This window comes from Poecilia reticulata, chromosome 18, assembly GCF_904066995.2.
Source record: "Poecilia reticulata chromosome 18, P_reticulata-male-v2, whole genome shotgun sequence".
Taxonomy (NCBI): Eukaryota; Metazoa; Chordata; class Actinopteri; order Cyprinodontiformes; family Poeciliidae; genus Poecilia; species Poecilia reticulata.
This window is the reverse complement of record NC_088847.1, coordinates 29,207,574-29,235,159: the sequence shown is the minus strand read 5'-3', so window position 1 is coordinate 29,235,159 and position 27,586 is coordinate 29,207,574. Positions and strand designations below refer to the sequence as shown.

The window sequence follows — 27,586 nt, the reverse complement described above, 5'->3', positions numbered from 1 at the left end:
TAAAAATGTCTGAGAGAGAGTTTATCAACGAGCAGGAAACTCCTGCTGAAGAAACATTCACAGAGTTGAAAGAAATCAACGTCAAGATCGAAGAAGAGATGGAGGATCAGCGCAGACCGCTGGATTTCACCCGGATACCGAAGATCGTCTTACACCGAATAGGTACGAAACACCTTCAGGTTTTTCTGATACCGATGAGCCCATAGAGATAATAAAAGAATAGACGCCTCATGGATATGAGGTTCGGTTTGTGTCATAAATAAGTAGAAGTCATGTGTAGATGTCTATGTTGCATGTAGATAATTCCTATGTAGATGTTGCATATGTCAATCTATCAGTTGATCAATTTTTATTTGTATAGCACATTTCAGCAGCAAGGCATTTCAAAGTGCTTTACATCATTAAAAACAAAAACAGAGTAATAAACAGTCAAATAAAAAATAAAAAAATAAATAAAAATGATTAAAACCTGCCGCTTTTTCTAGCTTTTTAGAACTTTAGTTGAAATGCCGTCAACTGGGACTCTAAACCTTATTTAGCCATAAGCAACACTGGTGGGTTTTAAGTTGAGATTTAAAGGCACTCAGTGTTTCAGCTGGTTTACAGTTTTCTGGAAGTTTGTTCCAAATCTGTGGTGCATAAAACTGAATGCTGCTTCTCCTTTGGTTCTGGTTCTGGGGATGCAGAGTAGGACCAGAACCAGAAGATCTGAGGGGTCTAGAAGGTTGGTAGACCAATAACAGATCGTTAATGTATTGTGGTGCTAAACCGTTCAGCGATTTATAAACTAACATTATTTTTTATTTATAGTCTATCCTCTGAGCTACAAGGAGCCAGTGTAGGGACTAACTGGTGTTTTGTGCTTCATCTTCCTGGTTTTAGTCAGAACAGCAGCAGCAGCATCTGGATCAGCTGCAGCTGTTTGATTGATTTAATAGTCAGACCTGTGAAGACGCTGTTGCAGTAATCAATGCGGCTAAAGATAAACACATGGATGAGTTTCTCTAGATCGCACTGAGACATCAGTCATCTAATCCTGGAGATGTTCTTCAGGTGATAGAAGGCCGACATTGTGACTGTCTTTATGTGGCTCTGAAGGTTCAGGTCAGAGGTCATCACTACTCCCAGGTTTATGTTGCATATGCATTCGCTGCAAATGTCGTTCATGTCGTTGGTCCGTGTTGCTATTGCCTGTTCTCTTTGCCATTATAAAGTCTTGAAGTAGGTCATGTCTGATCAAAGTGTTTATTAGATATTACAAAAATGTTGGTCTTTTAATGTCAGTGGTTCCAAAATACTTAGATTTCTACTTCGTAGTGTCTTTATGCATTAGTCAGGGCAGCTAACGAGGTTGATGGGTGCTATGCGCAGCCTTCAGTTTTTTTTCCTTTTTAAATCTAATATATCTTCACCTTTGGGAAGGAGTTTCACTTTCAGAAAGTATTTGAACTTCTCTCTCATTTACTGAAGCGCAACTCGGTTTTTAACAAATTCTGTAGTTTTCAGTGTACTTCTAAATCTGTTCCTTATTCGCATCATTTCGGGCTTGCTACTGCCTCTAGTGGCGTGGGGTGGTAACACAACTAATATAATTACTAAATCATAATACCACGACGTCTTTATTATTTACTATTAATTCGGCATTACGAAATTAATAGTAAATCATGCCAGTAAGATAAATTACTGGCATTTTTGCCAGTAAAAGATATTCATATTTTATTTATCAAACTATATTTCATTTTCTTAAGCATGTACAGCTAATTAAATGACAAACATACTTTCATACTTTATAATAATATCTATATACTCCATCAATACAGGAGGAACAAAGGAAATGAGACATGAGAAATATGATCAACTATAATAACTATAATTTTGCAATGTAAGAAAATTTAATTCAACAAAAGTCAATGAACAAATGAGTTAAGAAAGAGAAATAACCAGGGTTGTTAACAGATACTAGCAAAAATTCATATTTTTGTTTTTATGATGCATGTTTAATATTATGAGACTTTTTGTTGATAGAGTTGTATAGGAAAAAATAAGAGGAAAATTTTAATCTATTAAGGTGGAAATTTCCTGTGACTCTAAAACATAAATAAAATTCATTGAATCACATTATCAACAATTTGTGAATAGAGCAAAAATCGTAGCACGCTATAGGTGTTATCTTTTATTTTGGTTAAGAAAGTTTTGCACAGTCGATAATAACTTCTAACAGATGTTAACAGATGGCAAGAGGAACCAGAACACAGTAACACCTTCATGAACTCAGAGGTTCAAACTGATGAATAAAGACGATGGATGCTCTCTGCTGAAATATTTCTTGCCGTCTTTCATGTTCTTTCAGCAACTGGTTGAGACAGAGTTGTTTTTGGCTTCACCATTATTTACCTGCTGTTATACCTGCCATTCAAATTATTCTAAAAGATTGTCTTAAAAATCTTTAAGACAAGATGTTTGTCTAAAAGATAAAAATGTTGGATTTTACAATACATGTGCATTTAAAATCCAATAAGGTAATAAAAATTGCTCAAAAGACTAAATATGGCAATAATTTTATATATTTAGGGACGCGCACATGTTCGCTGAAGACTATTTTTATTTTAGTTTTTAATTATTGTGAAGGGTTCATTGACTCACATTTTGAAGCTTTTGTTTTGTCTTTTTGTCCAGATCTCCCAACAGCTGCTGGAGTAAAGAGGAGGAGGTTCTGAACGAGCCCAGCAACCAGGAAAACTCCACTTTACATCAGGAGGAACCAGAACCTCTGCAGTTTGAACAGGAGCAAGAGGAACCAGAACCTCTGCAGATGAAACAGGAGCAAGAGGAACCAGAACCTCTGCAGATGAAACGGGAGCAAGAGGAACCAGAACCTCTGCAGATGAAACGGGAGCAAGAGGAACCAGAACCTCTGCAGATGAAACGGGAGCAAGAGGAACCAGAACTTCTGCAGATGAAATGGGAGCAAGAGGAACCAGAAAATGAACACATGAAACGGGAGCAAGAGGAACCAGAACATCAACAGTTCAAAGAGGAAGAGAAGCAACTCTGCATCAGTCACGATGAAGAGCAGCTTGTGCTGAAACGGGAGACCGATGACATGTTGGTGAACAAACAGAAAGGCAAAACTGAGACTTCAAAACAAAAAAAACACAAGAAAGGTCACCCAAAACAAAAACTATATTCTTGTAAATTTGTGACAAACATTTTCTCGAAATAATTCCTTTATGACACACATGACAACTCACACGATAAGAAACTTTCACATGTACCACCTGTGGAAAGATACACTCACAAAAATCATCTCAATGATCACATGAGAATTCATACAAGGGAGAAACCGTACACATGTTCAGCTTGTGGAAAAAGTTACCATCGAATCAGCATTTTAAACAGACACATGAAAATTCACTCGGGTGAGAGGCCTTACACTTGCACGACCTGTGGAAACAGTTTTGTATCAATTCTCATTTACTTGATCACATGAAAATTCACACTGGTGAGAAGCCTTTCTCTTGTGAGACCTGTGGAAAATGTTTCCGTAGGAATTATGACTTGGTTAGTCACATCAGAGTTCACACAGGCGAGAAGCCTTTCTCATGTGGAACCTGTGGAAAATGTTTCATTCTTAAAAAAGTTATCTGTTCACATGAGAATTCACACAGGCGAGAAACCTTTCTCATGCGAGATCTGTGGAAAAGTGTAACTTCTAAATCTAGCTTAACTGTTCACATGATGCTCACACAGGTGAGAAGCCATTCTCATGTGGAACCTGTGGAAAATGTTTCATTCTTAAAATAAATTTAACTGCTCACATGAGAATTCACACAGGTGAGAAGCCTTTCTCATGTGGAACCTGTGGAAAGGTTTCTCTTGTAAAAAAAGTTTAAATGTTCACATGAGAATTCACACTGGTGAGAAGCCTTACTCATGTGACTGTGGAAAAAGTTTGTCTGATGAAAGAAGTTTAAATATCACATGACAATTCACACTGGTGAGAAGCCTTACTCATGTGAGATTTGTGGAAAAAGTTAACTCATAAATAAGCTTAAACTGCTCACATGAGAACTCACACAGGTGAGAAACCTTACTCATGTGGGACATGTGGACAAAGTTTCTCTTATAAAACATATTTAAATATTCACATGAGAACTCACACAGGTGAGAAACCTTTCTCATGTGGGACCTGTGGAAAAAGTTTAACTTATAAACCAGTTTAAAACGTCACATGAGAACTCACTCTGGCAAGAAACCTTTCTCATGTCTGATTTGTAGAAAAAGTTTAACTTCTAAATCTAGCTTAACTGTTCACTTGATGATCACACAGGTGAGAAACGTTTCTCATGTGAGATCTGTGGAAAAAGTTTAACTTCTAAATCTAGCTTAACTGTTCACATGATGACTCACACAGGTGAGAAGCCCTTCTCATGTAGAACCTGTGGAAAAGGTTTCTCTTGTAAAAAAAGTTTAAATGTTCACATGAGAATTCACACTGGTGAGAAGCCTTACTCATGTGAGACCTGTGGAAAAAGTTTGTCTGATGAAAGAAGTTTAAATCATCACATGACAATTCACACTGGTCAGAATCCTTACTTATGTGAGATCTGTGGAAAAGGTTTAACTCATAAATATAGCTTAACTGCTCACATGAGAACTCACACAGGTAGAAGCCGTTCTTATGTGAACCTGTGGAAAAAGTTTCTCTTCTAAATGCAATTTAAATGTTCACATGAAATTCACACAGGTGAGAAACCTTACTCATGTGGGACATGTGGAAAAAGTTTCTCTTATAAAACATATTTAAATATTCACATGAGAACTCACACAGGTGAGAAACCTTTCTCATGTGGACCTGTGGAAAAGTTTAACTTAAACACAGTTTAAAACTTCACATGAGAACTCACCTCTGGCAAGAAACCTTCTCATGTCTGATCTGTAGAAAAAGTTTAACTCTAATATACTTAATGTCACATGATGACTCACACAGGTGAGAAGCCATTCTCAATGTGGAACCTGTGGAAAAGTTCCCTTGTAAAAAAGTTTAAATGTTCACATGAGAAGTCACACTGGTGAGAGCCTTTTCATGTGAGATCTGTGGAAAAAGTTTCACTTCTAAATCTAGCCTATCTGTTCACATGAGAATCACACAGGCGAGAAAACCTTTCTCATGTGAGATCTGTGGAAAAGTTAACTTCTAAATACAGCTTAACTGTTCACATGATGACTCACACAGGTGAGAAGCCGTTCTCATGTGGAACTGTGGAAATGTTTCATTCTTAAATTAATTAACTGCTCACATGAGAATTCACACAGGTAGAAAACCTTTTCATGTGGAGCTGTGGAAAAATGTTTTGCTAGAAAACACCTTTTGCATTTCACATGAACTCACAATGAGAGTCTTTTTCTCATGTGGGAACTGTGGAAAATGCTTTGCTTTTAGGTCTGTTTTACTTCATCACATGAGGACTCACAAGTGAGAAGTCTTCTGTCATGTGGGATCTATGGAAAAGGATTTGCTCAAAATACTATTTAATTCTCACATCAGAATTCACACATGTGAGAAGTACGGCGCACTGATTTATCAGCCAGCCGATTAATCTATGTGGATTTCCTTAATTTTGGGAGATCAGCTGATTCTTGCATGTGAAGCTGGTCTGATCCCCATTTATTGACCTCATCACTGCTCTCTTCTGCTCCCGTTGAGCGGTTAACTATTCGAGCGCCCCAACAAAACTGCAATCGTGCACCCTTAGTGAAAAGCCAGGAAAATGTTTTGTGTAGATCCAGTTTACTTCATCAAAAGAAGATTCACACGGGTTAGAAGCCTTTCTGTTGTAGGTTCTGTAGAAAAGGTTTCACTCAAAAGAAATGTAACAGTTCACATGAGAACTCACACAGGTTTGATGGACAATGTGAACCTCAAGTAAGATCTTAGTAACCTGCTGTTTGGAAGTGAGTAATTGCAGGGTTTGACTGCTTTCAGATTTAGACTTCTAAAATTTGGAATCTTTATTGTGTGTTATGCTTTGTACTTATTTATTTTATTTCAATGATTTGGGAAATGGATGCATTTATTTGACATGGTTTAATGATTTTTCTTAGAAATGTATTGATGACATGAATTTAATTTTAGATAGAAAAATTATTTAAATTTTTAATATAATTTTTAGGTAATAAATTATTATACTGATGATACTGATGGTCTTTTTCTTTTTCTGTTTAGTAGAAAACATTAATCAGGAAAACGTTTATATATACAGCAGCAAAGCTCACCTCTTCCTCCTTAACTTAGCATGAATTTTAATTTAACTGTGGAAAATATTCATTTTTCAATAAACACTTAACAGATAGTAAAGCTCAGGGATTATTATTCTATTTACTTAATATTCCCTGCTGGATCAATGTTATTCCTGTGTATTTTCTTTTGAAGTATTTGGTAAACTACTGAAGTACTGAGTAACTGATCATAACACCTGATTTCATATTCAAAATGTGTCCTCAGACAGCCAAAAGTATAAAAGTTATGTGAACATTCTGGTATTTTACAGAGTATTACCAAAACATTTGTATAAATAAGGAGTTAGGTTTGGAGGCTGGTTCTAGACCAGATTTACCACAGGGGTCAGGGTAGTCGGAGTTTTTCCATGGCGATACTTGAAAAAGAATTAAACATAAACCAGAGCAATATTTCATCATTTGATAAAATCAGTTAGTCAAAGAGTCACTTGTGTCTCCAGAGGTTGCAGATCCATGGAAGATGGAACAGCAGCTAAAGGTGCAGCAACATAATTTTTATGGTTTTGGTCATACTTATATGCAATGTCTCTATGTAAAAAGAGACAATAAATATATCAATTTTAAAGCTGGGAAATTTAAATGATGTGCTTAAAACTCATTTTCACTCACTGAACTGACTGAGCCACTGAAATAAACTTCATATTCCATGTTATTGAATGTGACTGTTTAAACATACTCCAGCATATGAATGTTTGAAATCCATTGGAATGAATTCAGCACAGATTGTAGAAAAATAGCTGAGTCACTGATTTCTACAACAGCAGTTTTAGCTGAAACAATATAGGTGTAGTAGCAGGTTGTTGTCAGTAGGTGGCAGCACAAAATTATCATTTCTGATATAAAGGCTTTTATTAAACATTAAAAGTTTAATAAAACATTTTATAAAACCTTTAGTAAATAAAAATTTTATGAAAACATTCAATAAAAGCATTAAACTCATAATGAATTGAAAAAACTTGAAAACATTAGTTTGTGTGTAATTATTAATATTCTGCGTTTCACTTTGGTGAACTGAGATAGTGAAATAAATAAATAATAATGGAAAAAGTTAAATGAATAGGAGTTTACTCTAATGAGCTATCACTCTTTGCTACCAATGAAACATAAGTGATTTTCATTCAAACAGCACTTATTCAATATTGCAAGTACAACAAAATATATCAGGGATTTTTTGTTGTTTTGTTTTGTTTTTTCACACTGATCTCTTCCAGGGTTGTCAAACTCCAGTCCTCAAGGGTCGGTGTCCTGCAACTTTTAGATGTGCCTCTGCTGCACCACACTGAATAGAATAATCAGGTCATTAAGGCTCTGGAGAACCGAACTACACTAGGAGGAGGTAATTAAGCCATTTCATTCCAGCGTTTTGTACCTCTGGCACATCTAAAAACTGGAGGACAGCGGCCCTTGAGGACTGGAGTTTGACACCTGTGGTTCTAACTAAACACTCCCTCCCTACTTGTACTTGGTCTTGAGTTATCAAGCAGTTTGCAAGCATTATGTTTTACCACCATACAAAAACAGTCACAGGTTACACATATAACTAATGAAACTATTTCTAAATTTCCACAAACAATAAACCCATCAAAAAAGAGGAACTCGCAGCAGAAAATTCAAAGCGGAACTAAAAGTATTTCCTGTTTCTTCAGTAAAACCACTGAAGTGAAACACACAAAAGATAAAAACAAAGAACACGGGATACTCTTAGCTTTTCTTTTGTCAGTCGGTTGTGTGAAAACGGGTTTGAAGTTTAGCTAAATATGTGAATGTTTTAAATAAAAATGTCTGAGAGAGAGTTTATCAACGAGCAGGAAACTCCTGCTGAAGAAACATTCACAGAGTTGAAAGAAATCAACGTCAAGATCGAAGAAGAGATGGAGGATCAGCGCAGACCGCTGGATTTCACCCGGATACCGAAGACCGTCTTACACCGAATAGGTACGAAACACCTTCAGGTTTTTCTGATACCGATGAGCCCATAGAGATAATAAAAGAATAGACGCCTCATGGATATGAGGTTCGGTTTGTGTCATAAATAAGTAGAAGTCATGTGTAGATGTCTATGTTGCATGTAGATAATTCCTATGTAGATGTTGCATATGTCAATCTATCAGTTGATCAATTTTTATTTGTATAGCACATTTCAGCAGCAAGGCATTTCAAAGTGCTTTACATCATTAAAAACAAAAACAGAGTAATAAACAGTCAAATAAAAAATAAAAAAATAAATAAAAATGATTAAAACCTGCCGCTTTTTCTAGCTTTTTAGAACTTTAGTTGAAACGCCGTCAACTGGGACTCTAAACCTTATTTAGCCATAAGCAACACTGGTGGGTTTTAAGTTGAGATTTAAAGGCACTCAGTGTTTCAGCTGGTTTACAGTTTTCTGGAAGTTTGTTCCAAATCTGTGGTGCATAAAACTGAATGCTGCTTCTCCTTTGGTTCTGGTTCTGGGGATGCAGAGTAGAACCAGAACCAGAAGATCTGAGGGGTCTAGAAGGTTGGTAGAGCAATAACAGATTGTTAATGTATTGTGGTGCTAAACCGTTCAGCGATTTATAAACTAACATTATTTTTTATTTATAGTCTATCCTCTGAGCTACAAGGAGCCAGTGTAGGGACTAACTGGTGTTTTGTGCTTCATCTTCCTGGTTTTAGTCAGAACAGCAGCAGCAGCATCTGGATCAGCTGCAGCTGTTTGATTGATTTAATAGTCAGACCTGTGAAGACGCTGTTGCAGTAATCAATGCGGCTAAAGATAAACACATGGATGAGTTTCTCTAGATCGCACTGAGACATCAGTCATCTAATCCTGGAGATGTTCTTCAGGTGATAGAAGGCCGACATTGTGACTGTCTTTATGTGGCTCTGAAGGTTCAGGTCAGAGGTCATCACTACTCCCAGGTTTATGTTGCATATGCATTCGCTGCAAATGTCGTTCATTTCGTTGGTCCGTGTTGCTATTGCCTGTTCTCTTTGCCGTTATAAAGTCTTGAAGTAGGTCATGTCTGATCAAAGTGTTTATTAGATATTACAAAAATTTTGGTCTTTTAATATCAGTGGTTTCAAAATACTTAGATTTCTACTTCGTAGTGTCTTTATGCATTAGTCAGGGCAGCTAACGAGGTTGATGGGTGCTATGCGCAGCCTTCCGTTTTTATTTTCTTTTTAAATCTGTAATATCATCTTCATCTTTATTAAGGAGTTTCACTTTCAGAAAGTATTTGAACTTCTCTCTTATTTACTGAAGCGCAACTCAGTTTTTAACAAATTCTGTAGTTTTCAGTGTACTTCTATATCTGCTCCTTAGTCGCATCTTTTCGGGCCTGCTACTGCCTTTAGTGGCGTGGGGTGGTAACACAACTAATATAATTACTGAATCAGATTGCCATTACATCTTTATTATTTACTATTAATTTTGGCATTACTGGCAAAAGATGGAAGAGGATTTATCTTCTGCCATTAAAAGATAAAATATAAATTATCTTAAACATATTTTTTTCATTTTCTTAAGCATGTACAGCTAATTAAATGACACACAATACTTTCATACGTTATAAATAATATCTATATAACTCCATCAATAACAGGAGGAACAAAGGAAATGAGACATGAAAAACATCATGATCAACTATAATAAAACTACAATTTGCAATGTATATGTAAAAAATTTAATTGAGCAAAAGTCGATAACAAACAAATGAATTAGGTTAACAGAAGAATAACCAGGGTTGTTAAACAGATACTAGCAAAAATTCATATTTTTGATTTTATGATGCCATGTATATTATTCTGAGAGACTTTTTGTTGGTAGAGTTATACAGTGATCCCTCGCTATAAGGCGGTTCACCTTTCGTGGTCTCGCTGCTTCGTGGATTTTTTTCTAGGGGCCCTGACCAACAGGGCCCCTAGCCTTTAAACCTTTAAAATTGTGATGCTTTTTATGGGTCAAATAGACTCAAAACATTGTAACAGTAGCTGTTACAATTACAGTAGCTTTTACTGCAAATTTGATCACGAGGGGCCCAATCAAATTTTTTGTCAAGGGGCCCAAGATTCCTGGCAGCGTTCCTGCTCAGCATTATGTTTGGCAGGCACAATAAAGTATCAGCGCATTTAATTGATCATATGTCTTTTTTTTTTTTTTAACTTGGAACTGTATTCAAACGGCTATCAAAGCTACATTTACTAAGAATTTATTTTTTTAAAAGTATTTTTTAATTGTATTGATAGAATTCATCAAAAAAAACGTGTGTGTGTGTGTGTGTGTGTGTGTGTGTGTGTGTGTGTTCCATATTTTCCAGCTGATGAGTTCTAGCTTCAGAGAGATTCAGCAGCTGAGATCGAATCTGATGTCAGATTCATCCGTGCTGCAGTGAATCCGTCTCTCTTCAAATTATCTCCCTCTTCTTCCTCACATCGTGTCTTTAGGAAACCTTCAAAGCAAAAACGCAAGATTTGAGAGTTATCTTACTTTTGACAGAGTGAAAGAATTGCATATAGATAATAGTCTGCACCACCTGTATAAACTTTCTTGGTGTATGTTATAAGATGTAACACTATAATTTTTGTAAGGTGAGGTAAATTTATTTATAGCACATTTTCAGCAACAAGGCAATTCCAAGTGCTTTACATGAGTTAAAAGGAAATCCATCAAAATAACAAACCAAAAAGAGGAACGGAAACTAATCTAATGTTCTAAAGTATGGAAACTAAGTGCTTCTGTTCAGGTTGCTAAGCATCCATTTCCATTTGTAATTCTAATTCCATTTCCTGATCTAATTCATTTTCTGGGTTAAAGTGAGTATTCCACAATTCTAAGTTTGTTCTAAATCATTTTCTGGGTTAAAAGTAATATAAACTAAGCAGTGACTGTTCCTGTTAAACATTTCTGGATTCCAAGTTTGTAGTTATTCTAATTCTGACTCCATTTCTGGGCTGTATAATATTGATCTAAATAGTGCGTACTAAACATTTTCTGATATTACTAATAAACTAAAATAAACCTTTTCTGGGCTAAATAGGGAATACTCCACTGTTTTAACAAACTAAAACAAAAAAGAGGAAAGAACAACTAATATTATGACTATTACAGAAATGTGTATTATCACAGAATATGATAGTGCTTATTATATATCGTAACCACACAGTAACTTATAGTAAAATACTAAATATTTAAATCAAACTGTTTCTGCTAAGCCTCTCTTTTCTCCAATGTCATAATACTAATGGTCAGAAAGTAACTTAGGAAGTAGAGACTTGGAGACGGTTTGGTTTAAATATTTAGCATTTTACTGCAAGTTACAGTGTGCTCCCATTATAAAAGCGCAATCATATTCTGTGTCTGTAAGTATAGCAAACTATAAAGCTGCAACAGCGCCTCCTACAGTCAGCGTGCAGTGGTCACAGAATATAATGAAACGTCCCAGTTTGCAAGAAGCAAATGTTTAAGAGGAGTTAATGTCGGCATATTTCCAAATGTTGGCACACTTGATGTCACTGCAGTTTTATCGCTGGTAAAATTATTAACCACATGCAGACATTGTAAAATTCAAAAAAGGTAAAGAAAAATTGCTCCAAAAGACGAACAATGGCAGAGATGTTATTTTTTTATGGAGGCCCACATGTTTGATGAGGACTTTTTATTTGAGTTTTTAATGAAAGTGATGGGTTTACTGACTCACATTTTGAAGCTTTTGATTTGTCTTTTTGTCCAGATCTCTCACAAAGCTGCATGAGTAAAGAGGAGGTGGTTCTGAATGAGCCCAGCAACCCGGAAAACTCCACTTTACATCAGGAGGAACCAGAACCTCTGCAGATAAAACGGGAACAAGAGGAACCAGAACCTCTGCAGATAAAACAGGAACAAGACGAACCAGAACCTCTGCAGATAAAACGGGAACAAGACGAACCAGAACCTCTGCAGATAAAACGGGAACAAGACAAACCAGAACCTCTGCAGATAAAACGGGAACAAGAGGAACCAGAACCTCTGCAGATAAAACAGGAACAAGACGAACCAGAACCTCTGCAGATAAAACGGGAACAAGACAAACCAGAACCTCTGCAGATAAAACGGGAACAAGAGGAACCAGAACCTCTGCAGATAAAACAGGAACAAGACGAACCAGAACCTCTGCAGATGAAACGGGAGCAAGAGGAACCAGAACCTCTGCAGATAAAACGGGAGCAAGAGGAACCAGGACATCAACAGTTCAAAGAGGAAGAGAAGCAACTCTGCATCAGTCAGGATGAAGAGCAGCTTGTGCTGAAACAGGAGACTGATGACATGTTGGTGACTAAGCAGAAAGGCAAAACTGAGACTTCAAACCAAAAAACACACAAGAAAGCTCACCCAAACCAAAAACTATATTCTTGTAAAATTTCTGACAACACTTTTTCTCGAAATAATTCCTTGACAACACACATGGCAACTCACACGGCTAAGAAACCTTTCACATCTTCAACCTGTGGAAAACATTACCCTCACAAGAGTACTTTGATATATCACATGAGAATTCATACAGGGGATAAACCCTTCACATGTACACCTTGTGGAAATAGTTTCCATCAAATCGGCACTTTAAACAGACACATGAGAATTCACTCGGGTGAGAAGCCTTACACTTGCACAACATGTGGAAAGAATTTTGTGTCTAAATCTCAGTTATTTGATCACATGAAAATTCACACGGGTGAGAAGCCTTTCTCTTGTGGGACCTGTGGAAAAAGTTTCTCTCATAAAAAAAGTTTAACTGCTCACATGAGATTTCACACAGGTGAGAAGACTTTCTCTTGTGACACATGTGGAAGAAAATGCTTGTATGAATCTCAGTTAATTGATCACATGGGAACTCACAAAGGTGAGAAACCTTTCTCATGTGGGACCTGTGGAAAAAGTTTCTCTTACAAAAAAAATTTAACTGCTCACATGAGATTTCACACAGGTGAGAAGACTTTCTCTTGTGACACATGTGGAAGAAAATGCTTGTATGAATCTCAGTTAATTGATCACATGAGAACTCACACAGGTGAGAAACCTTTCTCATGTGGGACCTGTGGAAAAAATTTCCCTTATAAAAGAAGTTTAAATATTCACATGGGAACTCACACAGGTGAGAAACCTTTCTCATGTGGGACCTGTGGAAAAAGTTTCTCAAACAAAAAAAATTTAAATATTCACATGGGAACTCACACTGTTGAGAAACCTTTCTCATGTGGGACCTGTGGAAAACGTTTCTCTTGCAAAAAAAATTTAAATATTCACACGAGAACTCACACAGGTGAGAAACCTTTCTCATGTGGAGCCTGTGGAAAAAGTTTTTCATATAAAAAAAGTTTAAATATTCACATGGGAACTCACACTGGTGAGAAACCTTTCTCATGTGGAACCTGTGGAAAAAGTTTCTCTTGCAAAAAAAATTTAAATATTCACACGAGAACTCACACAGGTGAGAAACCTTTCTCATGTGGAGCCTGTGGAAAAAGTTTTTCATATAAAAAAAGTCTAAATATTCACATGGGAACTCACACCGGTGAGAAACCTTTCTCATGTGGTACCTGTGGAAAAAGTTTTTCATATAAAAAAAGTTTAAATATTCACATGAGAGCTCACACAGGTGAGAAACCTTTCTCGTGTGGGACCTGTGGAAAAAGTTTTTCTTATAAAAAAAGTTTAAATATTCACATGAGAACTCACACAGGTGAGAAACCTTTCTCGTGTGGGACCTGTGGAAAAAGTTTTTCTTATAAAAAAAGTTTAAATATTCACATGAGAACTCACACAGGTGAGAAACCTTTCTCGTGTGGGACCTGTGGAAAAAGTTTTTCTTATAAAAAAAGTTTAAATATTCACATGAGAACTCACACAGGTGAGAAACCTTTCTCGTGTGGGACCTGTGGAAAAAGTTTTTCTTATAAAAAAAGTTTAAATATTCACATGAGAACTCACACAGGTGAGAAACCTTTCTCGTGTGGGACCTGTGGAAAAAGTTTTTCTTATAAAAAAAGTTTAAATATTCACATGAGAACTCACACAGTTGAGAAACCTTTCTCATGTGGAATCTGTGGAAAACGTTTCACTCAAAAATACTATTTAACTTCTCACATCAGAATTCACACATGTGAGAAGTAGCAGTGCACTGATTTATCAGCCAGCCGATTAATCTATGTTGATTTCCTTAATTTTGGGAGATCAGCTGATTCTTGCATGTGAAGCTGGTCTGATCCCCCAATTTTATTGACCTCATCCACTGCTCTCTTCTACTTTCCGTTGAGAGGTTTGACTACTGGAGCGCCCCAAAACAAAAACTGCAATCGGTGCACCCTTGGTGAAAAGCAAGGAAAATGTTTTGTGTAGATCCAGTTAACTTCATCACAAGAAGATTCATACGGGTTAGAAGCCTTTCTGTTGTAGGTCCTGTAGAAAAGCTTTCACTCAAAAGAAATGTAACAGTTCACATGAGAACTCACACAGGTTAGATGCCACAATGTGAACCTCAAGTAAGATTCTTAGTAACCTGCTGTTTGGAAGTGGAGTAATTGCAGGGTTTGACTGCTTTCAGATTTAGACTTCTAAAATTTTAGAATCTTTGTGTGTTTATCCTTTGTACTTATTTATTTTATTTCAATGATTTGGGGAAATGGATGCATTTATTTGACTTGACTTGGTTTTAATGATTTTTCTGCTTAGAAAATGTATTGATGATATGGCTTGAATTTTAGATAGAAAAATTGAACTTTTAATGTAATTTTTAGGTAATAAATTATTATACTGATGATACTGATGGTCTTTTTTATTTTTCTGTTTAGTAGAAAACATTAAATCGGGAAAACGTGTGTGTGTGTATATATATCCATCCATCCATTTTCTTCCGCTTATCCAGGGTCGGGTCGCGGGGGCAGCAGCTTTAGAATGGAGGCCCAGACTTCCCTCTCCCCAGCCACTTCTTCCAGCTCCTCCGGGGGAATCCCAAGGCGTTCCCAGGCCAGCCGAGAGACATAGTCCCTCCAGCGTGTCCTGGGTCTTCCCCGAGGCCTCCTCCCGGTGGGACGTGCCCGGAGCACCTCACCAGGGAGGCGTCCAGGAGGCATCCTTACCAGATGACCGAGCCACCTCATCTGGCTCCTCTCGACGTGGAGGAGCAGCGGCTCTATTCTGAGTCCCTCCCGGATGACCGAGCTTCTCACCCTATCTCTAAGGGAGAGCCCAGCCACCCTGCGGAGGAAACCCATTTCGGCCGCTTGTACCCGTGATCTCGTTCTTTCGGTCATGACCCAAATCTCATGACCATAGATGAGGGTGGGAACGTAGATTGACCGGTAAATCAAGAGCTTCGCTTTTTGTCTCAGCTCTCTCTTCACCACGACGACCAGTACAGCGCCCGCTTCACAGTAGACGCTGCCCCAATCCGCCTGTCGATCTCCCGCTCCCTTCTTCCCTCAATCGTGAACAAGATCCCCAGATACTTAAACTTCTCCACTTGAGGCAGGACGACCCCCCTGACCCGGAGAAGGCACTCTACCCTTTTCCAGCTCAAGACCATGGCCTCGGATTTGGAGGCACTGAGCCTCATCCCGGCCGCTTCACACTCGGCTGCGAACCGCTCCAGTGATAGCTGCAGATCACATTCCGATGAAGCCAACAGGACCACATCATCCGCAAAAAGCAGAGATGCTATCCTAAGGCCACCAAAACGGATCCCCTCAACACCTCGGCTGCGCCTTGAAATTCTGTCCATAAAAGTAATGAACAGAATCGGTGACAAAGGGCAGCCTTGGCAGAGTCCCACTCTCACCGGAAACGAGCCCGACTTACTGCCGGCAATGCGGACCAGACTCTGACACCGGTCATACAGGGACCTGACAGCCCGTATCAAAGGGCCCGGTACCCCATACTCCCGGAGTACCCCCCACAGGGCCTCCCGAGGGACACGGTCGAACGCCTTCTCCAAGTCCACAAAACACATGTAGACTGGTTGGGCGAACTTCCATGCACCCTCCAGGACCCCGCTGAGGGTGTAGAGCTGGTCCAGTGTTCCACAACCAGGACAAAAACCACACTGCTCTTCCTGAATCCGAGGTTTGACTATCCAACGGACCCTCCTCTCCAGGAACCCTGAATAGACCTTAGCAGGGAGGCTTAAGAGTGTGACCCCCCTGTAATTGGAGCACACCCTCCGGTCCCCCTTTTTAAACAGGGGGACCACCACCCCAGTCTGCCAATCCAGGGGAACTGCCCCCGATGTCCATGCAATATTACAGAGTCGTGTAAGCCAACACAACCCTGCAACATCCAGAGCCTTAAGAAACTCCGGGCAGATCTCATCCACCCCCGGGGCCCTGCCACCGAGGAGCTTTTTGACCACCTCGGCGACCTCGTCCCCAGATATTGGAGAGCCCAACCCAGAGTCCCCATGCTCAGCTTCCTCAACAGAAGGCATGTTGGTGGGATTGAGGAGGTCTTCGAAGTATTCCGCCCACCGGCCCACAACGTCCCGAGTTGAGGTCAGCAGCGCACCATCCCCACTATAAACAGTGTTGGTGCTGCACTGCTTCCCCCTCCTGAGACGCCGGATGGTGGACCAGAATCGCTTCGAAGCCGTAAGTAAGTCTGTCTCCATGGCCTCTCCAAACTCCTCCCACGCCCAAGTTTTTGCCTCAGCGACAACCCGAGCCACATGCCGTTTCGCCCGCCGGTACCCATCAGCTGCTTCTGGAGTCCCACAGGCCAAAAAGGCCCGGTAGGACTCCTTCTTCAGCTTGACAGCATCCCTCAACGAAGGTGTCCACCAACGGGTTCGAGGGTTGCCGCCGCGGCAGGCACCAACAACCTTGCGGTCGCAGCTCCAATAAGCCGCCTCGGCAATGGAGGCACGGAACATGGTCCACTCAGACTCAATGTCCCCAACTTCCCCCGTAACGTGTTCGAAGTTCTGCCGGAGATGAGAGTTGAAGCTCCGTCTCACAGGGGACTCCTCCAGACGTTCCCAGCAGACCCTCACTACACGTTTGGGCCTGCCAGGTCTGACCGGCTTCCTCCCCCACCACCGGAGCCAACTCGTCACCAGGTAGTGGTCAGTGGACGTTTGGCCCGTAAGCACAGTCAGAACCCGTCCCTCCACCTGTAGGCGGAGGGAGGCTACCCTTTCGTCCACCGGGGTGAACCCCAACGTACAGGCGCCCAAATGGGGGGCAACAAGTATGCCCACTCCAGCCCGGCGCCTCTCACCGTGGGCAACTCCAGAGCCCCTATATAAAAAAAAAAAAAAAAAATTCCCTTCTCACCCTCCTCGGGTGGTCTGTTTCATCCTCTGAGCTCGGGTCCTCTACCAGAGGCCTGGGAGCTTGAGGGTTCTGCGCAGTATCTTGGCTGTGCCTAGAACTGCACATTTCTGGATTGAGATGTCTGATGTTGTTCCTGGGATCTGTTGTAGCCACTGCTCCAGTTTGGGGGTGACTGCCCCGAGGGCCCCGATTACCACAGGCACCACTGTGGTCTTCACCTTCCAGGTCTTTTCCAGTTCCTCCCTGAGGCCCTGGTACTTCTCCAATTTCTCATGCTCCTTTTTCCTGATGTTGTAATCACTTGGTATTGCTACATCCACCACAACGGCTTTCCTCTGTTCTTTATCCACCACCACAATGTCCGGTTGGTTCGCCATTACCATCTTGTCTGTCTGGATCTGGAAGTCCCACAGGATCTTAGCTCGGTCATTCTCCACCACTATATATATATATATATATATATATATGTGTGTGTGTATATATATGTGTGTGTATATATATATATATATGTATAATGTGTGTGTAGTGGTATAGAAATGCACATAATTCCACACAAATAGTTCTCAGATGAGAAGGTCCGGTTGTCAAGGTGAGCGTGGTATATTAGGAGCTGCGGCATTCATCCAGTCATGTGTCGTCTTTGTTCTCCCACTGTGTGACTTGCGGCCTGTGTGCTCTGGCAGCGAAAAGCAACAAATCTCTGGCTTGTGCATGTTAAAGGTTTTTTTTTTTTTTTTGGTTTGCTGTGTTTGGTGGATGCCAAATCACCATTTGTGTTATTTTGGCTAATGCTATTATAAAATAAGCAAATAATTAAACCATAACTGTCTACTAAAACCACAATCAGAAATTTAATCATGGCTAAATGTTCTGTACCATATCAGCCTCAGGAGATGACTGAGGGATGAAGAGACTCTGATGTCTGGTTCTTGAGGTTCTGATGGGTCAGTTCCTCTCCTGGTCCATTCTGTCTGATATAACAGCAGCACACTGATTAACACCATTTTTTTAATTGTCTGTACTCATCCCCACTGTCATTGTTCAGCCTAGGATTTGTATTTTCCCTCTCACATCTGTATCTTTTCAGGAGGTTTTCCCTCTAAGGACGGTGGAGAATCGGGTCGAGGACGTTTTAAAAAGACGCGGGTTGATAGCAGCTCACTGCGGCTGCGTAGTGTCCGTCTCTCAAATGCGCGTTCATGTTGAAGGCTTTTAGTGCGCAGTGCGTCCCACATTCTCCACATCCGCCCTTCGCTTCGCCCATTTCCGGTCCAATTTTCGTCTTTACATTGAGTCCGCATTTTCTTCGGCGAAGTGTTTTACCCACAATTCATTGCTGCACTGGACCTTTTCAGTTAAAGGTGGATTTATGGCAATGTTTTATGGGGGTTTTTTCCCCCCCAAAAAATAGCATGACAAGGCAAACATTAGTAATAGAAAAGTTTGATATGTTAAACTGAGCAGAAAAAGAAGAAATAAAAAAGAATAGTCACAAACTAACTGAGGAAATGATTTTCCTCTCTGTTTAGTATTGACTTTGAATTATGCCATTCCTCTGAATGTTCATTGTTTTCTAATAAAACATGTTCCACTGTTTCCATCTGATTACAATAAGTACAAGTCTCTGTTTCATGTTTTCCTATTCAAAAGAGAGATCTATTAAGTCCTGTTTGACCAATTCAAGATATAATTAAGAAATTGTCAACAATTCATAAGTTTTAATCACCTCTTTTAATTTACAGTATTAGTTAGTAAATTAAAATATTAATGAAATGTTCATTTATTTTATTTTCCCAATTCACCCTGTTACAACACAGTACTTTAAATAATTCCTCATAGATTGATGTTTTAAAACTTTGTATTTCTGTCGATTTTGATTAATTTCTGGTTTCATCTAATGAAAGTGTGACATTTAAGATTAGATAGAGGAATGAATAAAAACATTTTACTTCATAGGCTTAAAGAGAGCAATGATTAATACCTGCTTTGAAATAGGTAACTAAAGATATTCTTAATATTAATGTTAATACCACATTTTCTTTCATATTTCAATTTATTGAGTATGAATAGATCTGTATAATTACAACAAAACACATACAGTTATATCATCACTTAAGGTTGTAGTTTGTAGTTTCTGACTCATTTTAAAACAGTATGAGGCCACATGTGTTTTAGATTATTGTATTTAACTTCAACATTTTGAATATAATTGACTGAAAAAACATCTCACATTGCATGTGAAAACATGAAGGTCACTGAAGAAACAATTGAAAAAACATTTATTTAAAACACCAGAACAATAAAAGCATTCTGGTTATCGTCATACTTATATGCAATATCTATATAAAAAGAGACAAAAAATGTATACATTTTAAAGCTGGTAAATTTAAATGATGTGCTTAAAACTTATTTTCACTCACTGAACTGACTGAGCCACTGAAATAAACTTCATATTCCATGTTATTGAATGTGACTGTTTAAACATACTCCAGCATATGAATGTTTGAAATCCATTGGAATGAATTCAGCACAGATTGTAGAAAAATAGCTGAGTCACTGATTTCTACAACAGCAGTTTTAGCTGAAACAATATAGGTGTAGTAGCAGGTTGTTGTCAGTAGGTGGCAGCACGAAGGTGCTTCCGTGTCAGCTCACATGTCTGATATATATTTTTTAAATTAAAGCTCAAGTTTAACATAAACATTTGATTTAAAAAAAACCTTTAGCAAATGAAGCTTTTTATAAAAACATTTAATAAAAAGCATAAAACTTCATAATTAACTGTAAAAGCTTGAAAACATTAGTTTGTGTGTAATTATTTAATATTCTGCGTTTCACTCAGGTGAACTGAGGTAGTGAAATAAATGAATAATAATGGGAAAAAAAATAGATGAATAAGAAGGAGTTTACTCTAATGAGCTATCACTCTTATCTACGAAGGAGACATAAGTGATTTTCATTCAAACAGCCCTTTATTCAATATTGTAAGAACAAAACAACATCATCAGTGGGCTGTTTTTGTTTTTTGTTTGTTTTTTTTCTTCCAGACTGATCTGTTCTAACTGAACATTCCATCCTTACGTGTACTTGGTCTTGAGCTATTCAGCAGGATGTTTTCTTACCAAAACAGTATGTTAAAAAAGAGTCGCAGCAGAAAATTCAAGGCGGAACTAAAAATCACTTCCTGTTCCCTCAGGACAGCCATACTGAAACACGCGGAAGTTGAAAACACGCTGGCCTTAGCTTTTCTTTTGTTAGACGGTTTCTGAAGACGTGTTTGTGGTTTAGCTAAATAATTTAGTGTTTGCAGTGAAAATGTCTGCAATTTAGCCTCAGAAAGAGTCTATGACAGAGCAGGTAACTCCTGCTGAAGAAACATTCACAGAGTTGAAAGAAATCAACGCAAAGATCGAGGGAGAGATGGAGGATCACCGCAGACTGCTCGATTTCAGCCGGATACCGAAGATAATCTTACACCGGATAGGTACGAAAAACCTTCAAGTTTTATTGATACCGATGAGACAGGTTGTGGCTACGCTGAATCCGTAAATCTAGTGTTGGAACAAAACTCGGAACAAATCGTTATCCCGAGAAAAGCATGCCCTGTCGCGGGAGCGCGCATGGCTTTTTCTCTCGCAGATTGGTGAGAAAACTTAATGAAATATGACCGAAGAGGCTACTTTTAAAGATATTCGTAACATTATCATGTTTATTAACCACGTAAGCCCTTACACGGTTAGTTTATTTCACAGATAAATTGATTTAAATACGGTTTTGGACACCTTTGTTGAGACATATGAGTCGAACGTTTTACAGTCCGCGTCTGATGAAAATGGCTGATGGTTTGCAATTCCCTACCGGGAAATTATTTTTGATGATAAATACAGAAACGAGCATAAAAAACAAAACATCAACAATAGTGATAGTGATATTAATGATAAAATAATATTAAGTGCAAATTAGTCTGCAAATTCTGTGATGGGGGATGGTGAGGGACCTGGATAAGGGGGGCGATGGGCCAAAAGAGGTTGAGAAACACTGGACTAGGCAATTAAGGGTGATATAAAATGTAATCAGAGTGGAAAAAATATTCTTGTTCTGTGGCAAATTCTGATAGTTGTTGAATCTTGCACAAAATGACCAGATGAAAGATGTACAACAATGCCAGTTTAAACTTTGATCTATTTGCAAAAAGACTGAGCTCTGGAACATTAAAACATGGATAGAACTGCAATTATGTCAATCATAACTGGCACTTCTTTCTTTTACATTTAGTTTTCTTTGACAAGTATTGTCCTTTCTTGGTTTATTGTTATGTCCTCTTTAGTTTTTTTCCTGTTGCTAGTTTTATTTTATAGTTTTTTATTTTGAGTTTGTTACTCAGTTATACCTCCCGCTTCTCCTGTTTCAGAGTTTTGCGCAACGTGTGCGTCTTTTTTTTTTTTTTTTGTCGTCTTTCTTTTTTACCCTCTATGGTGCGGAGCGGTTGGGGAGTGTATCGATGGAGAAAAGCAGACTGACATAAGCTTTTTAAAACAATAGAAACAAATCTTGATATTCTGATTATTGAAATTCAAAATGCTGTGGTGCGTTTCGTACCAGACCACTTACAACACTGTAAAATGAACGCTATCTGTCGTGGTATCAACCATGGGAGGATTTTTTTAAATTATTTAAATGGGTTCGTTTTTCTGAGGGATACACGGTAAGGGTGTCGTGATTTTAGTCATTGCGTGTTTATAAGAGCGATTTTCTGTTGTCCTTCCATGGAAGTGGGCAGCATCCAGACGGACTATAAAACATGTTTTAATATAAGTTGCTATTTTAACATGATCACAGAACTGCCAAAACATATGTACAAAAATCTTCAATAAAACATAAAATATTTGAAAATCAGACACCAGACAAAGTGAATCACAGCAACGTCATCAGCCGGTGCAACGCTGAACTGATGCGGTGCAGCTGCCAGTAGCAGGAGAGGAGCTGCGCCAAAAACTAACAAACACTGAAAAGAAGAATATCGATGGAGAAAAGCAGACATATTTTTCTCCAGCCAAGCATGTTGTAGCCAAGCATGTTATACTGTTACACTCTACAGTTTTAGCAAGTTGATCTAAGTCTACACTGGTACTGTTGTGCATTTAAAGTGTAAAGTTTACCTTCGAGCAAATCACAGCGCCCCCATTTTGTAAATTTTTCTGCCAGCGCCCCCCGCCGTCCTCTGGACGCCCCCTGGGGGACGGCACTGCCCCCGTTGTGAAATGCTAGATTGGTCTGTTAATGTAGGAGAAGATGTATTTTAATGTATGAACCTGCCAATATTTGCGTCCACTGTCTATTTTCCTGTTGATGAAACTTATACCAGTAACTCAAAGAACATGTGTGATTATGCAGAAAATAGTGAAATCCCTCCTAACTCTTTCTTTTTCAAGTTTGTAGGGGGATGCATTTTTTGGCAAAGCCAATTATTAACCCCCCAATAATTATTAACCCCCCAATATACAGTCATGCCCTGTCCAGTTCATGCCCTGTCCAGTTCCCCCAAACATTATTCTGCTGATATAAAACTCATACCAGTAGCTCAGAGAAGAACTGTGATTATGCAGAAAAGCTTACATCTTTCTTAACTCCCTATTTGTCTGATTTAACGGGATTCATATTTTGGCACAGCTAATTATTAGCCTGCTGACATTTGCATGCCCTGGTTTTCTGCTCAAAAGGTGTCATACAGATATTAAAGTCACTCTGGTAGGTCAGAGAATGTGTTATTAGGTAGAAAATTTCATATAACACATTACCGTCCACTATTTTCACATTGCAGGGCATGCATTTTCTGACCAGGGACAATTGGAGGCCCGCTGATGACCTTCCTCATCTGTTGTCAGTGGACTATTTGATCTTATGCATTCATTATGTCACAACAAATCAAATCACATTTTATTTGTTTATCACCTTTTAGCAACAATGCATTTCAAAGTGCTTTACGTAATAAAAACACAGGAATACAAAGTCATAGAGCACACAGTCAACAATATTACATTTTGCACATCAGATTATTGATGAATGTTTCATGACTAGGTTTCAAAAGCAACTCTACAGAGCTGGGTTTTAGTCTAGATTTAAAGGAATTCAGTGTTTCAGCTGTTTGCAGTTTTCTTCAAGGGTAAGACAGGAAAGAGGATTCATATAGAACCCACTTTACTCAAATCTAACTCTTAAGGAATACACATTCATCAATCTGTGTCAGCTGGGGGGTTCTTGACACAGTGCTGGTGGTATTAGTTGTTGCTGTCTTAGCCTTTGTTGTGACATAATGAATGCATAAGATCAAATAGTCCACTGGCGTCAAATGAGGAAGATCATCAGCGGCCTCCAAATGTCCCTGGAGAAAATGCATGTTATATTGGTAACATAATGGTAATATTATATGAAATATGATGCATAATGACACATATCCTCTGAGCTACCAGAGTGACTTTCATATCTGTATGACACCTTCTGAGCTGAAAACCAGGGCATCCAAATATCCAAATATCGGCAGGCCATAATTTGCTGTGCCAAAATATGCATCCCCTGTTAACTCAAATGAATAGGGAGTTTCTGCATAATCACAGTTCTTCTCTGAGTTACTGCAATAAGTTTCATATCAATAAGACAATTGAAAGGGGATGCAAATATTGGCAGGCTCAAAAATTAAAGTGCCAAAGTCTGCTATATAGTGATGTGACATTCACAAACAATTTGATTCTTCTGATCGGCTCTTTACAAAGAAAATAGGACTGGAGCCTCATCAAGAGCCGTTCTTTGTTCTTGTAATGCTCTGTGTAAACTTCAGTAGCTATTATTATTTTATTATATACATTGATATTTATTTAATTAGCGAATAAAATGAACACAAGAACGAAACAGCACATGAAGCATGCTTGTTGCTCTTTGATTGTTTTTGTCACCTGTATTGGTGGCAAATGTTACAGATGCTGCTTTGCTTCATGCAGCGGGAGGGAGGGTGAGAACAGTCTTGGTGCACCTTCTCTTGGTTACTTCTTGTTGTGCCTTGTACAGTGTTCATAGTTGAGTGTTGTTTACCACTATGGTATTGCCTTTAATAGTGCAGACAGTGGTAGTTTCTAACATTGGCACTGATCTTGGCCTAGAATTGGTCTCTGCTTAGGTGGTCCTGACTACAACACTATGTAAAGCTATTTAAAGGGATGTTTCACCAAACTGAAAGATTCTGGCATGACTACACTCCAAGTAATACATTTTATGGATGGGCACATGTTTGCTGAAGACTTTTTATTTTAGTTTTTGTTAATGAAAGTGATGGGTTCATTGACTCACATTTTGAAGCTTTTGTTTTCTTTTTCTCCAGATCTCTCACAATGCTGCATGTGTAAAGAGGAGGAGGTTCTCAATGAGCCCAGCAACCCGGAAAACGCCACTTTACATCAGGAGGATCCAGAACCTCTGCAGATGAAACGGGAGCAAGAGGAACCAGAACCTCTGCAGATGAAAAGGGAAGAAGAGGAACCAGAACCTCTGCAGATGAAACGGGAGCAAGAGGAAACAGAACCTCTGCAGATAAAATGGGATCAAGAGGAACCAGAACCTCTGCAGATAAAATGGGATCAATTGGAACCAGAACCTCTGCAGATAAAGCAGGAACAAGAGGAATCAGAACCTCTGCAGATAAAATGGGATCAAGAGGAACCAGAACCTCTGCAGATAAAATGGGATCAATTGGAACCAGAACCTCTGCAGATAAAGCAGGAACAAGAGCAACCAGAAACTCGAGAAGAGAAGCAACTCTGTGTCAGCCAGAATGAAGAGCAGCTTGTGCTGCATCAGGAGACTGATGACATGTTGGTGAACAAACAGCAGAAAGACAAAATTGACAGTTCAAAACAAAAAACGCACAAGAAAACTCACCCAAACCAAAAACTATATTCTTGTAAAATTTGTGATAAAACCTTTTCTCGAAATAATTCCTTGACAGCACACATGACAACTCACATGGCTAAGAAACCTTTCACATGTTCAATCTGTGGAAAACATTACGCTTACAAGAGTACTTTGAGTTATCACATGAGAATTCATACAGGCGATAAACCATTTACATGTGCTGATTGTGGAAAAAGTTATCATCTAAACGGCTCTTTAAGCAGACACATGAGAATTCACTCAGGTGAGAGGCCTTACACCTGCACAATCTGTGGAAAAAGTTTTGTTTGTAATTATCAGTTACTTACTCATATGGGGATTCATACAGATAAGTCTTTCTCTTGTGAGACCTGTGGAAAAAGTTTCCGGAAGAAACCTCAGTTAGTTAATCACATCAGAGTTCACACAGGTGAGAAGCCTTTCTCATGTGGGACCTGTGGAAAAGGTTTCACTCTTAAAAAACGTGTAGATAGTCACATGAGAATTCACACTGGTGAGAAGCCTTTCTCATGTGAGATGTGTGGAAAAGGTTTAACTTATAAATACAGCTTAACTGCTCACATGAGAATTCATACAGGTGAGAAGCCTTTCTCATGTGGAACCTGTGGAAAACGTTTCGCTTATGAAAACAATTTAAATATTCACATGAGATTTCACACGGGTGAGAAGACTTTGTCTTGTGGCACCTGTGGAAAAAAATGCATACATAAATCTCACTTAGTTTATCACATGAGAACACACACAGGTGAGAAGCCTTTCTCATGTGGGACATGTGGAAAATGTTTTGTTGGAAAACACGGTTTAAAATCTCACATGAAAATTCATACAGGTGAGAAGCCATTCATCTGTGGGACCTGTGGAAAAAGGTTTGCTCATAATTACAGTTTAACTGTTCACATGAAAATTCACACAAGGTCAGGTGAGAAGCCGTTCTCATGCGAGATCTGTGGAAATTGTTTTGTGTGTAGATCCAGTTTACGTAATCACATGAAGATTCACTCACGTTAGAAACCTTTCTGTTGTATGTCCTATAGAAAAGGTTTCACTCAAAAGAAATGTAACCGTTCGCATGAGAACTCACAGGTTTCATGGCACAATGTGAACCTCAAGTAAGATTATCAATAACTTGCTGTTTGGAAGTGGAGTAATTGCAACTGACTTATGTAGCAGCTTTGTACAAAAAGCATTTAAAATCGGATATTTAGCTGGAATACTTGGAACATTCACTTTATTCTGGCAGTTTTATATTTCCATTGTATTTATTCAAAGTAGGGGAGAGATTGTCTCTCAAAGAAACAATGAGTTTGGAATCTTTGTTGTGTGTTTTTCCTTTGTACTTATCTGTTTTATTTCAATAATTTGGAGAAATTGATGGCATGGTTTTAATTTTTTTTCTGCTTAGAAAATGTATTGATGATATGGACTGAATTTTAGATAGAAAAATGATAAAAACGTTTTATATAATTGTGATGCCCACTGGTCTGTGCCCATAAAAGAAAAAAAAGGAGCATGCATTTCTTTAATGCAGAGTTGTAAGAAGCTGTTATTTACTGTTACCAAGGGTTAATGACTATGGGTATAGTAAGTGTTTCACCAGTAGGCGGTGTATGGGGACTCTGAGCTGCCTGTTCCTCTGCCTTTTTTTATCTGCTGAGATTTAATGCATTCACTTGATTAAAGTAGTTTGAATTCAAAGATAGTTTTGCCAATTTACAAAAACGAGCATGCATGCCAATGAAATATGTCACTGTCTGTGATTAAATATGCATATAAAGTGCAGTGAATTGAATGTACATGTTACCTAAAGGAATTGTGACAAAATATGATGTTGATGGGATTATTTGTGGTTTAAGGAAATCTAATACTGCTGTTTATGTCTAATGGAATATGTCTACATAGATTATATATGATCATTTTAGGCATTGTTGTACAGACTAAGACTTAAACGCAATGAATTATACTTTCCAATGAGGTTCTTTTGTAAGATTAAAAAGGCCTTTTGGTTAACTGATTTCAAACCCACATTTGTGAAATAAAATATTTGTCTGATGTAAGATTCTAA

At 38.6% G+C, this 27,586-nt stretch overlaps 1 protein-coding gene across 4 annotated transcripts; it reads left to right on the top strand.

Annotated features, from left to right (window-relative positions):
• On the top strand, window positions 1–27,586 carry LOC103480804 (uncharacterized). Of its 4 annotated transcripts, XM_081598983.1 has the most exons (4): window positions 7,943–8,235; window positions 12,015–14,420; window positions 16,799–16,803; window positions 25,606–27,586. In XM_081598983.1, exons 1-4 carry the CDS (start codon window positions 8,079–8,081, stop codon window positions 26,530–26,532), a joined length of 3,495 nt encoding a protein of 1,164 aa, XP_081455109.1. In that variant the 5' UTR covers window positions 7,943–8,078; the 3' UTR covers window positions 26,533–27,586. The 4 variants fall into 4 exon arrangements, with proteins under 4 accessions (XP_081455106.1, XP_081455107.1, XP_081455109.1 ...); XM_081598980.1 differs by lacking the exons at window positions 7,943–8,235; window positions 16,799–16,803; window positions 25,606–27,586 and adding an exon at window positions 1–162 and having other exon boundaries at window positions 12,015–15,079; XM_081598981.1 differs by lacking the exons at window positions 16,799–16,803; window positions 25,606–27,586 and having other exon boundaries at window positions 7,942–8,235; window positions 12,015–15,079.